The sequence below is a fragment of the Paralichthys olivaceus genome, chromosome 11, assembly GCF_024713975.1.
Source record: "Paralichthys olivaceus isolate ysfri-2021 chromosome 11, ASM2471397v2, whole genome shotgun sequence".
NCBI classification, from domain to species: Eukaryota; Metazoa; Chordata; class Actinopteri; order Pleuronectiformes; family Paralichthyidae; genus Paralichthys; species Paralichthys olivaceus.
In genome coordinates this window covers 24,936,510-24,953,773 of record NC_091103.1, presented here as the reverse complement: position 1 = coordinate 24,953,773, position 17,264 = coordinate 24,936,510, and the positions used below count along the sequence as shown (strand labels likewise).

General features: G+C 40.3%; 1 protein-coding gene across 4 annotated transcripts in view; it reads right to left on the bottom strand.

The window, feature by feature from the left end:
* The window catches only part of sgsm2 (small G protein signaling modulator 2), a 72,975-nt gene that overhangs the window by 48,204 nt on the left and 7,507 nt on the right, over positions 1-17,264 (bottom strand). For 3 of the 4 annotated variants that reach the window (XM_069533764.1, XM_069533765.1, XM_069533767.1), the window contains exon 2: positions 10,450-10,525. The exons of the other annotated variant lie outside the window; for it this stretch is intronic. In XM_069533764.1, the coding sequence (XP_069389865.1) occupies positions 10,450-10,525 (76 nt within the window). The remainder of the gene's footprint in view (positions 1-10,449; positions 10,526-17,264) is intronic. 4 annotated transcript variants of the gene reach the window in all.

Below are 17,264 nucleotides of genomic sequence, written 5' to 3'. Positions count from 1 at the left end.
ACCTGCAGTAGCTGGGTCTGAACTTGGTGATGCGTCACTGCCTTTCGATTGGATTTTTTGTGGCAATTCACAGACAGAAATGAAGGGACAGTCACAGTCAATGGCAGAGTGACAGACGAAAAAAGAGGGAGCTGCAAGCTGCAGATATGCTGTTTTATTACATTTGTTACATTAAGTGTCCCACTAGGGACAAAAACACACTGGACCACTGCTACACTGTAAAAAACGCCTATTGCTATGTCCCCTGTGCAGCTTTGGGACTATCTGATCATTATCTGGTTCATCTTCTCCTGACCTACAGGCAGAAACGCAAATCTGCATAGCCTGTGGTCAAGACTGAGGAGATGGACCAACGAGGCAAAGCTGGAGTTGCAGGCCTGCTTTGACTGCACTGATTGGATTGTTTTTGAGGCTGCTGCTACATGGATGAGCTCACTAACAATCTGACATTGTACATCAGCTTTTGTGAGGACATGTGTGTGCCAACTAAAACCTTCTGCACTGGGAAACATCATATCCAGCACCCAGACCATCAGCACCAGCGTATTCTCCGCACTGCTCTTCTCCCTCTACACCAATGACTGCACCTCAGGAGACCTGTCTGTTGAACTCCTGGAACTGTAGATGACACACAATGGTCATCGTCCTCATCAGGGACGGTGATGAGTCTGCGTACAGACAGGAGGTGAAACAGCTGGCGCTCTAGTGTGGTCAGAACAACCTGGAGCTGAACAAGCTCAAAACTGTGGAGATGACAGTGGACTTCAGGAGGAGCCCCCCAACACTGCCCCCCTCACCATACTCAACAGCACTATACAGATTTCTGGGATCCACAATCTCCCAGGACATAAAGTAGGCCTCCAACATTGACACCATCACCAAAAAGGCCCAGCAGAAGATGTACTTTCTGCGCCAGTTTAGGAAGTTCAACCTGCCTCAGGGGCTGCTGATCCAGTTTTACACTGCCATCATCCAGTCTGTTCTCTGCACATCCATCACTGTCTGGTTTGGATCGGCAGATAATTTTCTCTGTTTATTCTGCTGTGAACCACAATGTCTAACTGTCCATGTCACAAATGTATGTATTTAAAAAACCCCACTGCATTTCACTTTCTGAAACCATTCATTTGTTCTAACGAGGCTTTGATTGATATCGACAAAGAGCAGGTCTTCATACCTTAGAGTCATGTCATTCAGTTTAGTACATACACACAAGGTAGATCATATCAGTGAAGTCATACACCTTTAATGCAAGCTAAGGTTTTGAAACATTTCATGATATCATTGATTTAATTCATACAGGCAGCCATTGAAAGACCAGATTAAAAGAGATCTATTTTTAATAGGTTGTAATGCAGTTACAAGCACAGATATAGATGCTACAACACCTAAAAAACTAAAGTACTTTTGAGGAAATGATCAACCAGCAAACATAGATGTCATTCATACAGTTTGCAAGCCAAGGGCCAAACTCTGATGTTATCAGTGGCATCAAAGAAAAAGGATAGTGACATTCAGAATCATAAATAACCAATATTTGCAAGAATGTTTCAAGTTTTCATGACTGTCACTGCTACTGGTGGATAGGTAACTAGCTTGTATGTATGTAATTATCGAGTGCTTTGTTTCCCTGGTAGGAATCTGCCAGCTCCTTCAACAAGTCAAGGTACAGAATGGTAAATACAGTTCATCTATGGGCAGAACTTTTTCTATGAGGGGCCATTGGCACACTAACACGTGTGCGTGTGTGTTAGTGTGTGTGTGTAGCATTCTGTGACAGTGAGATAAAGTGCCCATTCATGTGATCCATAGTGCTCAGACATTGATTACCATTGGCCCACCTTGTTTCAGCACCTGAAGTCCCGTTAGTGAGTGAAGATTATCAGAATTGTTTTCACCCTATCAGCGCTCCTACTCTCATATATTTGATGAGCGGCTGAGAAAGGCAATGGGTGGCCAGACTAAATCAATACTTAATCACACAGTGTGGTGTGACCTGAGAGCAGAGAATGTGGACATTAGAGAAAAGGGCCATAGGAGAGGGCAGGTTGGAATGATAAAAAGCATTTCTTGGACATGGGGGAATACGTCACCATCTTGTTCCTGGATTTCTTCTGCCTTATTAAATAATGTTCAGTTGCAGACATAGAAATAATCATCTCATTTCTATAACCCCCTGCACTGCACAGCAGAAGGCTAGTTTCTGAAAAATGTAACTTGCTTTAGGAAGCTAAAACCTTTCTGAACTATTAGAGGAGTAAATTCAATGTAAATATAAAAATGTACCCCTATTTAAATCAATAAAATCTAGATTGGGGCTTTTCAACATAGATTACATTGTACAGTAGCGAACGGGTGCAAAAAGGTTCAACATTTTAAGTTATAAATACTTCAGACCATGATTATATATATTACAAATTATTAACATCATCAGCATGCATGCTAATACAAGAAACAAAAACATTGCCAACTGTCTAAGAGTGCAACACATGGAGCACACTGAACAAGGGCTCTATGCGAAATGTCCATGCTAAATGTAACTTTATCAAAATACTAGACAGGTTTATAAAGAGAGGCTCGAACACAGCTAGCTGGATCGTGCCTAGCAAGGGAGACAGGTTGCTGTCAATGTCGCTCTGTTTTGTTACATGTGGTCAAACAATATAACATAATTTGGCATCTAACATGTAACCAAAGACTTGCCTTACCTGTATTGACACCGTAGCACTTGAAATCATTTAGCACTGTTGCAAGGTTGATGCGGCAGCAACCGTATTCCATGCAGATGAAAGCTTCTGGCAGGACTGAGGTTTGTAAAAACCTGGTAAAACAGGTTTTTTGTTGTTTGTTTTTCCCCCAAAGTTTTCCCTGAATTTCTGAGATGATTACCAATAATTCAGAAAAACAGCAACATTTTTTTAAATGACAACTTTTCTCAGAATTTGTGAGATAATTATCTTGTTAATTCAATTATATTGCATGTTTACTTTTTTTTTTTTTGACTGTCCTCTTTGCTGCTGGAACACATTTTTGTTTCTGTTGTGGGATTATCATATTTTTTCTCAACTATCTTATTTACTATTGTCTTCAGCTATTCTTCTTTTCTATTTCTTGTGTCTACTTCTGTATGTTCATCTGTATCTGTCTGCAGTGCATGGAGCCCCAGATGTCCTTTCAGTAGCAGGTCATTACATGACCATGAGTTTTCTAATGAGCCCATTAGCTGCATCAGGCCATCCCCGCCCCTCTTACACTCCAATCTTTCCCTTTGTTCTGCTCTACTCCTCCACACTTTCCCAGTTAATCAAATCATGTCCATTTTCTAGCCCCAATAACTGAGATCAATTATCACCTTTTTCACTCCCTTCCTGTCTGTCATATCTGCAAGGAGAAATGCAGATTTCAGTCACTACAGTGACTTTGATTTGTCATTTGAAGAAACAAACGTTTCAGGGCTAGATGTTTCCCATCTATTTTAGCTTTTCAAACAGAATTTTTGTCCAAAATATAAAACCCTCCTCAAATTTAGAGCATCATGGCTAAATAGGGGACGGTTATTCGAGACAAGACCTCCTTATTGTTTTGTTTTTGTATATAAAACATTTATTTTATACACACACACACAAACACAACAAACCCTGTGTCAAGATACTAAATTTGAGCCATTCACGCTTGCAGTCAATGTATCTCATCACATGTAAGTGAAAGAGATTGTTAGCATGCAGGGGCCGCAGAGGGGTAGAGTGGTATTCCTCAAACCAGAAGGTCGGCGATTCGATTCAAGTCCAGGCATGCCGAAATGTCCTTGGGCATAATGCTGAACCCTCAGTCAAAGCTAAAAGTTGCACTACATGAATGTGTGTGTGAATGGCAAAACTGTACTGTAAAGCACTTTGAGTGATCATCAAGACTAGAAAAACACTGTATAAATACCAGCTATTAACCATATTAGTAGCATATTGGCTTTTTATTAGTCATTATAAAGAATTTATGAATCCCTTATCCTGCATGACCTGGTTCTACAACTACTAGGCCATTAACTAACAGTTTTCACCCAATAACCTCCTAATTAATGCTTATTGATAGTAAGTAGGGAAGCTATTGTCCATGAATTACTATCTTAATATGCTTTGCTCAGTATGGGCCATATAAGTTGGTAGTACCAAAAGAATAGTCATTCTCCCTTCATAACACTTAATACATATGTTCTATTCACATGTTACAAAACTGCAAGTGAAAAAAATGGAGTTCTAGAAGAACAAAGTCAGCAAAAGTAGAAATATCTCCTTTATTAATGGACATCTTCAGAGGCCAGGCAGCAGCACCAGAGACTACAACATTAGTTTTCTGCTAGCCTGCTTCATCAGGATTAGGATTAGGGATGTTTAACAGTTAAGAGTTACTGACAAGACTGAAAGTGTGTACAATCATGCCATACAATCAATACAATTGAAAATTGGCAATCATACTTGCAGTGCCAATACAACTCCACAAAAATATAACCGCACAAAGATAAAACCGACACAGGTCAATATGAACTTGCTCTTTAGTAGCTAAACTACATTTGTAAAAGCTTGGAACAAATGTACTGCAATTATTATAAAACTGTACAAAGATTAACTTTCACAGCCTAAGCTTGCTCTATAATTTTCAGGAGTTTTTTGCTGTGTACTAAAGGATCACAAAGATAAAACATAAAACCTACACAGGTTACAAATGTACAGAGAAATGGTTCAAAATCTGTGTGATCCTTAATATAAAGTGTTACCATTTTATGTTATCTACATTATGTGTCTGTAAAAACGTGTTATAACTACAATTACTGCCCTATGGTTGAATGCCTCCGTAAACCAGTGTAGCTTTAGTCTACATGCACTACAAGGTCACCATTACTTCAGTTGATCTTTGAGTCCAAGTAACAACTGGTCAAAATGTAAAGAAATTCCCAAAAGGCAGACTTGATATATGATGTCAAAGAGGTCAGAAACATGCTTTATAAGTCCGCCATGACCTTCGACCACCCAAATGTCAGGTGATCCATGAGTCCAAGTTAACTGTGCCAGATGTAATCAAATTCCCTACAGGTAGTCCTGCTATATCACATTCACAGGGACATGATGCCCGTGACCTTTGACCTTCATGCACTGCAATCTAATCTTCAGTTTATCTCTGAAGAACTTCCCTTTTGCCAATCTTAAAATATCACGTTCAAGAGGCCAAAAAGTGTTTTGGGAGTTCACCCTGACCACAACATTTAAATTGGTTCATACTTGGGTATAAGTGAATAGTTGTTCCTGAGATGCTGCAAGAGGCCAAAATTGTTGTTTATGAGGTCATAGTAATCTTTTGACCTTGGACCATAAAAATCGAATCAGTTTATCTTTGAGTCCAAGAGAATGTTTGTACCAAATTTGAAGACATTCCCTCAAACTGATCTTAAGATATCACATTCATGATAAATATAAACTTGAGGACAACATGACCTTGACTTTTGGCTACCAAAATCAAGTCATTCATTTCACATACACATGTGAGTTGGTGGGATCCTCCTGGCAAATATACTCAGCCACTGTAGGACTGTAATTTGCATGTGCTAGACCCAAAAAATATATATTAAGTTTATTTCCACAGTGTGTTATGAGTGTAAATTAAATTCAAAAGAGGTGTTTCTCTTTTCAAAATGGTAAGTCTGGGTTGAAGTCAGTGATGGTAAAAAACCAAATTAAATAATTTTGTGGGTACTGAATTGGCACATTTATAAAATGTACTTTCGTCTCTCTATCTCACACACACACACGGTTTTCATTTTGATGCTGGGTATAATTTAAAATGTTTGCGTATATATTAGATGGTGAAAGAAAGAGTAAGGAAATATAAGAGACAGACATGATATGAAAGCGTGGATATATAAAATGTGCTTTAATCAATGAAGGGAAAAGGACTCTATTTCCTATCCCAGCTCCCCCAATTGTAATTACCATTACAACTGCACAGATGTTATCTGCTAGATAGACATCTCTGGGAGTGTTATTGTGAGGGTGTGTTCAGCTCAGCCTCTGACTTCTGTGCGTCTCTTTCTCCTTTATCCTTGTGTCTCTGTGCACACACCATGAAACAAATCTACAGGAAGGGACAAGGTTGTAAATTAACTTTTGATTCTACTGTGTGTGTAAACATTACATTGAAATGCTTGTGTTACTCCTGAGTTAGTATGAACGTGCACAAGCAGACACTTTTGTATTAAACCTTTTTTTCCTGCGGCATATGCTTAATTTAATTTGAATCTTTTTATTGAATAAATCAATTTATTGATCTACTTGATCTCATCTCAAAGCCAAATACTACTAGCCAGTGTTTAGAACGGATTTCTCAATATTATAATATTATAAAACACTGGATTTATTGGGTATGGAAGGTATTATGACAGACACTCTGGGAGAGTGAGCTGGCAGTGACTCATTCCTGGGCTGACATCACTGCTTAGCACCTGACCTTTTACCTTCATTTTTCCCCAGAGTCCCCGAGCTCGAGAGGCTGATGATTAGTCTCAGTGACGTCATGGTTGGCTTCACCTGCATGCTCTTAGATCAGGACTGATGAGACAGGAGCTCACATTAACCTACAAACCCTATGAAGCAAATATATTGTTTTTTCAAAAGGTTTCAAAGAAACACAAAAACACAAGCAATTACAAACACACAAAATATTAATCGAACAATGATTCTAAAAAAACACTAAGGGGGACTAAGTGGGTGGGTGGATGGGGGGGTACCTCACCTTCCACATCCTTGAGATCCAGGCCACCGACCCCTACAGAGCATTGTTGCAAAAGGTCCTTGAGGTTCATTAAAGTGAATGCCAAGCCTCTATTGCTGGTTTACTTTGCTCGATGAACTGAGACAACTCCAGGTACACAATGTTCACATACCTCAAAGCCCACAGACAATGTTTTAGCTGCTGTAAATCCAGCTAATAGTACTAATTTTTTGGTTAAAGTAATGCCCAAATTTAACATATCTACTCCTAATGGGTGAGCAGGGCAGCATGATTTCAAACACAGAAAATCAGCAGTTCAATCCCAGTCTTCCCCATCTAAATGCCGAAGTGTCCTTGGGCAAGATGCTGAACCCTGAATTGCCCCTCATAGAAAAAAAGTGCCTCTTATAGATGCACTGTATGAATGTGTGTGTGAATGGCAAACTGTACTGTAAAGCACTTTGAGTGGTCATCAAGACTAGATGACCATTTTATCATTTTATTTTTCATCTGTGTATGATACTGAAACAACATCATGTGCCTATATTTGAGAGAGAGAGAGAGACTATAGCCCATTATCTGAAGTTCTTTACTTTAACTTTTAATAGCTGATAATTACAGCCCTTATGATGTTTCTGGTACGACTGCTGTATTTGTATTTTGTACAGTACTGTCAAGCACTTTGAGTGGTCATCAAGACTAGAAAAGCACTATATAAATACGGACCATTTACCATTTATTTCATTGTATAAAACTAGTCTTACGTACTCAAATAAATACCTGAAATATACGTCATGAAGCCGTGCACTTTATGCTTCTGCAAATATTTCACAATAAAAACCATAACAAACAATATGCTGGAGTGCTTTTATTTTGAAATGTGCACAGGCAGCGGTGCAATCATTTATGTTTGTGACATTTATTTAACAGATAAATATTTCAACTCTGAACCACGTGCAGCACGTGGAGAAAATCTGCAAGACCTCCAATCTCAGAAGAGCAGCGCGACTGAACTGCAGCTGAAAAACAGGCAGTGCAACCGCTCTGATCTGTTAAATGGACGCAAAATTAAAAGCAAGCCGATTTGCAGCTTTTTGCTGTGGCACAACCGCAGCCAGTGTGGCCTGGGCGTTAGGTTAGCTCCAGAGGAAGCGCTCCTGATCCTCCAAGAAAACACTACACCTGATGAACCAGGTTTTAATAACTGCAGCATTTTAAGACGTCCCTGTGTGTGGCTGTATTACATGAGATCTCTGTGGATCCAGCATTTCTGACATTGTTGTAATGGTGGAAGAGTTTAAAAAAATTACCCAGGAGGTGTAGTGCTGCTCCACACTTAATATCAGTGAAACCACGCTTCATCAGAGATAACCAATCAAGAACCAATAATAGATCTTCCTTACTTTCTTCTCAATAAAACTCTTTCACACTCGCTTCTACTCTTATTCACATATTGTATCATCCTGTCTTACATTCACTGTAATTTTGTTTCTTACACATGGTTATTTGCATTCACATGTACTATTAATTTCTGGTAGATATGCTTTTATTCTGTTTCAAACATATATCTATGCAAAAGAGACCAGTGTTGTGTGTATGAAAGTGAATAAAAGAGAGTATGATAGTACAAGAGTATACTGGTGTGTGTGTGTTTGTGTGTGTGTGTGTGTGTGTGTGTGTGTGTGTGTGTGTGTGTTTGTGTGTACCAAACCTATACCATATACCAGACCTTATCATACCATACATATACATACAGTCATCCTGTGATCAGAAGTTCAGTGGGTTGATCCAGTCTGAGGCAAGATACTGAACCCCAATAGCCCATATATGCACTGTATGTGTGTGTGAATGGGTGAATGACAAAAAATGTACTGTAAAGCACTTTGACTGGTCATCAAGACCAGAAAAAACAGACCATTTACTATATCATACCAAACATTTACTGTACAAAATTAATTTGACATTCATTCAATTTAGACTTGTGTGCAGCACCAAAGACTTCATAGGAAAAAAAACGAATTATAGCCTTTACTGTACCTGCCTCCTCTTGATATGCCACTGCTTTGAGGCACATTTCTCTGCACAGGTCAACAAGTGATTCTGATTCTCTGCTCTTTTCTAATGACTCACATCACACAGTGTGATAATCTGCCAGAACAATGTATCTCCTGTCTGCAGCCTCTGTATGTGTGTGTGTGTGTGTGTGTGTGTGTGTGTGTGTGTGTGACTGACAATCACACTTATTCAGTTAATGATCGATGGTGTCTGATCATGAATCTGGATCGTTGCGGTCACTGAACCCTGATGTCCTGGCTGTGCACATCAGGTCTCATCTCATGTAGCGTGGGGCAAGTGAACTGCATGTGAAAAAAATGTTGGAATGTTTTTCAATGTTTAAATACATGCCTCATTAATTGTAGAATAAATTAAACAAACACAAAGTAAAATTCAAGTACTGTATGTGTCATATCACCTTCTGATTAGTGTTGGTGTAAAAGTGTAAAGAGAGCGTGGAGAGTGCGGAGGGAAGACATTATACTCTGACACACTACAAGAGGATTGCTTCTATAATTTGCGTCTGTCCTGATTCTGAAGCAGCGTAGGTAAAATGATAGCAGAAAACGCAAAACCTTTTCACACCTCTACCATACATATACTTTACCATATAATCTATATATCATACCATATCATGATGTAGCATTAAATAATATACCATATCAAAAGCTAAAGGGATAAAGTTAATCCACAGTGAATAGATATATTTTTTAAAAACTTTCAAAGGAGGGGTGTGTGGTATGGATAAATTCTTCTATTACAGTTATTTATTTAAAATAAAAATAAAACATACAATTCCTGAAAAGAAACATGCCAAAGGTAAACTAGGTAAGAACGGAAGCATTTTGATAATCTAGTGTTACAAGCAAAGTACAATGTCACAATGATGCTGCAATCCTGTGAATTTAAACTTTGCCTAGGTTTATATGATCATGTCTCTTAAAACAACTAACAAAGAGAGGGATCCTTCCCAATGCTTTCTTTTAATCAATGGTTCTCTTCAGTCAATAGTAATCCTGTGCAAATAGAGTTTAATGCCAGCTCATCATAAGAAGAAGACAGCAGCCAAGAAGAAATCAATAGTGACAATGTGTCTCAACAACTCATGTGTCCAGACAGGGACATTGTTCTACTACAATATTTAAGCCTGGTTACAGAAACAGAAGTTAAGGTGATCAATCATAATTCATGTTTCTGTATAGAAATCATATTTCTGATCTCAGAATATAAAAATATGATGACAATAAAAAAGTAGTATTTGAGAAATGTCTATTTTCTTAACATTGTAGTCATTGGCTGATCTGAGGCTACAAGAATATTCAACTCTTGACCAGCACGGAGGCTGTGACTCATACATACACTCACACACATTTGTGCACAAACCCACACGCACACACGTCTAGGGCTTAGAAAGCTTGTATATGAAATTGGTTTCCATTACCTCCTCTGTGATTATTAACTTTCCATTGATGCAGCAGCATAGTCACAGAAGCAGTGACATCAAGAAGTGTCCTTGACGGAGAAGCAGCACAGAGTCACCTGCTGAGGAGTTCAACAAGTGTGTGTGCCAGACAGAGAGAGGAAGAAAGACAGACAACCTGTGCGTGTGTGTCCATAGAAAAAGAGGAGTGTACTTACTACATAGAGCAATGATGTGGCTGCTGTCTTCGTGGACAAATTTCTTAGTCACTGCTTCCTCCATAATCTGCTTTACCTGCACAAAAAAGACCAGAGTGCCAACAATCAGTGCCATTGTCTTTAATGTAGCTGCCACTATCGTTATTGCTTCTGTACAGGAAAAGTGCCTTGAGACTGAAGTTTACATATCAAGATACAGTATCATCAAAGGAAATGATTCAACACAAATAGATGTCCTTTGTGGTGCTGTCTTGGAAACTCTGCATTTAGAGAATGTCCAAGGAGACATCACAGTGTCGCCCACACGGTTTAAATGACAAGTGATTTCTGAGAACTGTGGTGCAGAAACACCACAGCAATTAGCACATAAGCCAGAGATAAAATGTTGAATTACCTGCACTGCCAAGTCCACCTCTCTACCAGCCCATAGGGGCAGAAATGTTCACGGTAGGGTGGTGGACAAAAATGAACAACATACTGATGGTTTGCTTTTACACTTAATGAAAAATAAAACTGGAAATGATTTATGCAAGAATTAAGGTCATCACCTCAATCTACCCACCGAAGTTACATGTGCTTGACGGTGGCTTTAAAGGAAAGCATGACAGTGTCCACATTGGAAAAAAGGTCATCCTCTGAGGAGTATGAATTAAAGAGGCCAGAAACAATCATGTTACTGTTTTTAAGCAATGTCTGGACTGGTTTTCCAGGTCACTGCAATAATGATGACAACAGCAATACTAATAGATCCGATAATGTTATCAACGATAACAGTACAGATGACAGCAGCAGCTATTAATAATAGTAACAGTAACAGTCATTTTATAAATACAGTAATAATGATAGTTGGTAGTACAGGTTGATCTGAGCATATTACTGCCTGTGATGATAGAGAGGGAGATTATCTGATGTCAGATGCAATCATTTTGGCACTTTGTTTAGGTGCTTTGAGACAGACCAGCCTTGTCAATGGATGTTTCATAACATTTGTGCTATCTAATCTACTCCCTGTCCCAGCTATTGAATGTTACTAACACTCTGATTTGCAAATGGAGCCATCCTGCAGGTCTGATTGAGCTACATTGTTCACATTGATGGATTTTGCACTTTGATTTGTTTACAAATGTACTTAAGACTATCGAGCCACAAATATCACATTTAAGCTGCACTCCACTGGTTGTTTTGTGAGACAGTCTTAGACAGTCTCCGCACCATGAACACCTGCAACACGAACTTCCAATTAAAGCCACGGCATCCTGGAAACATTCAGTCTTTGTGCTGCTATCTCGTGTCTCTGAGGAAGAGAGCCTGAGTGAGTTCAACAACACTGTGTTCGCTTGTATAAATTCCTTCTCTCTAAAGAATTAACTGTCGTCAGTAATTAATGCGGGAAGTGTCTGTCACCTCTGTCTCGTTTGGGTATAATTGATAAACAGGAAGAATTTAATTGCTTGTTGTATGTTAATAAAGCTCTGACAACAATTTCACTCTGTCTTTCCTCCTATTATGGAAGTATAGGCCACTTTGTTTTCCAGAACTGAGCTTTTATGTGGTTTGAACTCTCACTGATTTCCTCCATTGCTTTTCACACAACAATAGACAAACCGTCAACCATATAGTTAGGGGAGCAGCAGAAAAGCAGAATCATTGTGCTGCTGATCGACAAACTCTTAAAATACACCAGCTAGAGAATAAAACTATATATAGATGGCACCAGAGCAGGATTGGGTCTCTGAACTCGACTGGAGGGATGAACATCACCAAAGCCTATTCTCTTACTTGTTGTTTTGATGTTGATGGTGAAGAGAGTCGATTAACCTGTGGGTCTGGTGACTATTAGGGTCATAGCATATGATTCACATCATTTTCATACCATCTCAAACCATTCAGTGACTCCTCATGCCCAATGGATGGGATGGATGGGGCAATATCTAGCTGTCTCTCCATTTGCTCTCTTGCTACAGGTCTGTCAGGTACCTTTGCATGGTTAAAAAATACTTTGATAAAGAAAAAGAAGGAAGTGACGAGAAATTTGAAGGTTTAAGAATCCTTTTTAACCAATATTCTACTTAATTAGTCTGGCAATGAACTTTTCATCAGTGCTTTGAGAGGCCTCGTGCCCAGTATTAAAAGGTTTAGTTGATCGAAGATGTAACTTTAAATAGGTTAAGATCCAATACTGCTGAATGAGTAGACACCACTTTCAGGAGCTCTCCAGTGAACTGCTGCTTTTATTCTTCTTTTTAATGCTCTCATACAGAGACTGACCACAACCCTCAGAGAGATGTGTGATAAGATCGATATATATACATCCATAGAGCTGTAACTCTACCCTATTAATAAGATTGCAGTTGGTCAAAGAGGTCAATACTTTCACCTGAGTGAAGTGACTGAGTGGAAATGGTGTGATCCTCCTGATAAAGTATATTAAGAGTAATTAGCATTATAATTTATGTTTATTGATGTGTTGTACACTGAAAGCAGGTTACTTAAAAAAAGACTAGGACAAAGCCTTTAGTGTATGGCGGAGCGTATGGTCATGTAGAATATTGAGGACATGGTATACGCCAAAAAGCATATTAGTGCCATCATTGTGTCCTATTTAAATGCAAATAGCCAAATCTGGAGGGAACATTTTCACATAAATCACTGATAGGATCAAAGTTCCAAGCTTTTCCACCATTTTCCCTGAAATGCCTCCCCAAAACCAAGCCTGCTGCTCTGCAATATCTTCATACCCACAAATAATGACTTTGTCAGCCTGAGTGTAGCCTAGAAATGGTTAGGATAAATCATGATCAGTTGATTGTGTTAGATATCCTTGGAGTTAGAATTAGGGCAAACGTGGTGTGGGGCACACACATGAAAAAAACTACAGATGCAGAAATACAAATGAATGTAAATGTCAGATAAAGAATGTACTGCCATCTCTACTTCACTCCCACACAAGCTGAAGGTCATATTGTCAATGCAGAAGCCTCACAGCGTAAAAACTATCTCCATGGCACAAGTCCCAAACATATTTTAAAGCAGACGATGCCAAAGTTGGAAAGGAAGTGTCATTCTACCTACAGAGGACAAATGAGAAGAATCTTGTCTAGCCTGGAGTCTAATAACATATAAGCCCATGTCAGATGTCAGAACCTCCAATTATTCATCATTGAAGTGACAGTGTGTAGAATTTTGTGATATCTAGTGTTGAAATTGCATGTTCATAGGTCTTATTTTTTTTTAATATACAGTAAGTGCCAAGAACAGGTGTGATTCACAGGGACATTTTCAAAACGCATGATGAAATAAGCAGGGATTAAGACCTATGCTGAACACCCCTAACCTCACCCTCCCCTTCCAAACATGAAAAAGAACCTGTGGTAGCTTCAGTTGTCATAAAAACTCAAAAGGTGTTAAGTTTTTCCAGTCTGGACTAATATGAAAAAAACATGGCGGCCTCCGTAGAGGGGGTCCCCTCAATGTAAATGTAAAGTATTTAAATATAAAGGGTCTTTTCTGGAGTAAAGAAAACTACAATTCATACAATTTTGATGAAACAAACTAGTGAAAACATCATGATAATTATTCTACATTAAATCTCTGCCAATAGTTCCCTTTCATCTAAATAATACACACTGGACCTTGAATAGAAAATGAAAACCCCAAGTTCCTCTTTAGCACTGCGGCCAGGCTAAGTGTCTCTATGGAGCCATCTATTCCTTTAAATCTCATCAGTCTTCATGTTTGGGTAGTAACAATCGTTACTTTCAACTTATTTGCTGCACCTCCTTGATTTTTCCATGTATACTTTCTTGCTGTGGAATGGCCTTTACTTCATACAAGCAATACAAAACGATGGCTTTCTGGATGCTACCATTATTAATTCATTAAAGTAAGAACTCATTTGTATTTTGACTTGAAATTCATAATGGCCTGTTCCAGTGGCAAACTTCCACTGAAGTTAGCATCTAGGGGATGCCTAAATCTCTAAATGACAACCATATGTGTGAATATGGAGCATAAGAGAGAAGGGGGGTCCAGATTAGAGGGAGAAACAGAGAAAGAGAGGAGAGCAAAGTAGGATAGAATGCAATGTGTGATTGTGATCGTATTCAAGCTCCTGTTCAGGCTGAAAATGCTTCTGAAAATAAATCTCTGCAGTTGGTCACTGTGGCAATTGACGATGCCACTGGGGTCTCCCACACACAGCCAGAGACAAAGGTGTTGCTTTTCAGCATACTTTATTGCACAAACATAAACTCAAAAAACTCTTAACTTAAAGTGGCCAGCAATTTCTGCTGGCCTCCAGCTTTGCAGCTCAGCTCTTTCTCATGAAATTCCTCTCCGCCCAGCCCACACACTAAGGCTCTCCAGGGGTCAAGCAGGTGGGTGCTGCCGGGCACTCTGGAGAGCCTCCAGCTGCTATCCGCTGCCTGCTGCAGGTACGTGGCCACGAAGTCTTCCGCCATCCGTACCAGCGCCATCTCCGCCTGCTGGTCAATGTCACTGTCTGCATGAAGCCCCACGTTGGGTGCCGCTGTGTCAATTGATGATGCCACCGGGGTCTCCCACACACAACCAGAGACAAAGGTGTGGCTTTTCAGTGGAAAGGATAGTGAAAGAACCCCTACATTAATTTTTGGGCTTCATCAGGAGAATCAAACAGGTTGCACTCATCATAAGTTAAACTTCACTCATGTCTAGTCTCAAATCAAATCAAATCAAAGTTTATTGTCACATGCACCAAATAACTTAGCGTCATCAGAGCAGTGAAATTCTTGTGACCTGGCAGGCAACATCTACGCAGTAGACGGGAAATACAAGATAAAATAAAAAATAAAAAAAAAAATATATATATATAATAACATATGACATATAAAATAGTAACATATAACATTTAACATAACATTTACCATATTACCTAGTAACATTTAACATAACATTTAACATTAACCTAGTAAATAACATTTAACATAACATTTAACATATAACCTAGTGACATATAACATTTAACATAACATTTAACATTTAACATACAACATAGTAACATATAACTTTTAACATATAACATAGTACAACAGTTTAAATTTGAATTTAAATGAAGGGCTAGCAGCAGTTTACAGGGTGAGGGAGTGCGGGATATTAAATTAAGTATAAAATTAAATAATATATGTGTAGTAAGTGTAGTTGTATGAATGAGGGAGCAGAATGTACATGGTGATGCGACTGTTCAGTGGGTCAGTGTTGCTGGTTCAGAAGCCTTACGGCCTGGGGGAAAAAGCTGTTTGTGAGTCTGGTAGTCCGTGCTCGGATGCTCCGGTAACGTCTTCCAGACGGCAGCAGTGTGAGGATTCCATAGCCTGGGTGGCTGTGGTCCTTTATGATGTTCCGTGCTTTTCTCAGGCATCTTGTGTTGTAGATGCCTTGCACGGAAGGGAGATGGCAGCCGATGATACGCTCCGCTGTCTTCACCACCCTCTGCAGGGCCTTACGATCAGCAGCAGAGCAGCTACCATACCAGGCAGTAATGCAGCCTGAGAGGATGCTCTCAATGGTGCATCTGTAGAAGTTAGTTAAAGTTTTTGCAGACATGCCAAACTTCTTGAGTCTCCTCAGGAAGTACAGGCGTTTTTGGGAAGTTTTGACCGCCGAGTCCGCTTGTCTGGACCAGGTAAGGTCATCCTTGATGAACACACTGAGGAATTTGAAGTGGGAGACTCTCTCCACTACAGCTCCCTCGATGTGTATGGGATCATGACCCCCCCTCTGCAGCTTCCTGAAGTCCACGATCATCTCCTTGGTCTTGCAGACGTTGAGAGACAGGTTGTTGTCTTGGCACCATGTTACCAAGCCCCTTACCTCATCTCTATAAGCGCTCTCATCGTTGTTAGAGATGAGACCCAGGATGGTAGTCGTCCGCAAATTTCAGGATGATGTTAGAACTGTGTGTTGCTACACAGTCCTGCGTGTACAGGGAGTACAGGAGGGGACTGAGTACGCAGCCCTGAGGGGCCCCGGTACTCAGGGTCAGTGAAGAGGAGGTGTGGTTGCCCATTCTCACCACCTGGGGTCTGCTCGTCAGGAAGTCCAGGATTCAGTTACACAGGGGGGTTTTAAGACCCAGGCTCCTGAGCTTGGGGACGAGCTTGGCAGGCACAATCGTGTTGAACGCTGAGCTGTAATCCACAAACAGCATCGGAAGGGTCGAGCAGATGTGGGTTTTGACCAGCCGCTCGAAGCACTTCATGATGGTGGAGGTCAGTGCTACAGGGCGATAGTCATTTAAACAGGTGATGGATGGTTTCTTGGGTATGGGGATGATGGTGGCCTGCTTGAAGCAGGTGGGGACTGTTGACAGTTGAAGGGAGAGGTTGAATATGGAGGTGAAGACCTCTGCTAGCTGGTCGGCGCACCCCCTGAGGACACGGCCTGGAACTCCATCGGGCCCAGTTGATTTACGAGGCTTCACTCTTTGAGCCCGACTCGGGGGTTCTGTCCTGCCGGTAGATGGAAAAACCGGCCGGAGTAACGGCCGTGTCAGGCACCATGGGATCCAGCCAGGTCTCTGTGAGCGCCAGCACACAGCAGTTTGCGATGTCCCGCTGCAAGTTAATCCGTGCGTGTAGTTTGTCCATTTTATTGTCCAGGGATTGAACATTTGCGAGCAGAATGCTCGGCAGCGGGGGATTGCAGCATCTCGTCCGAGATCTGCAGAGGATACCGGCGCGCTTCCCTCTCTTCTTTCTTCTCCGTCGGCGTATTGGTAAACATAGCGGCGGTAGAACAAAGGGGCCGCAGCAAGCACTCCGGTAAGTCGAGAAAAA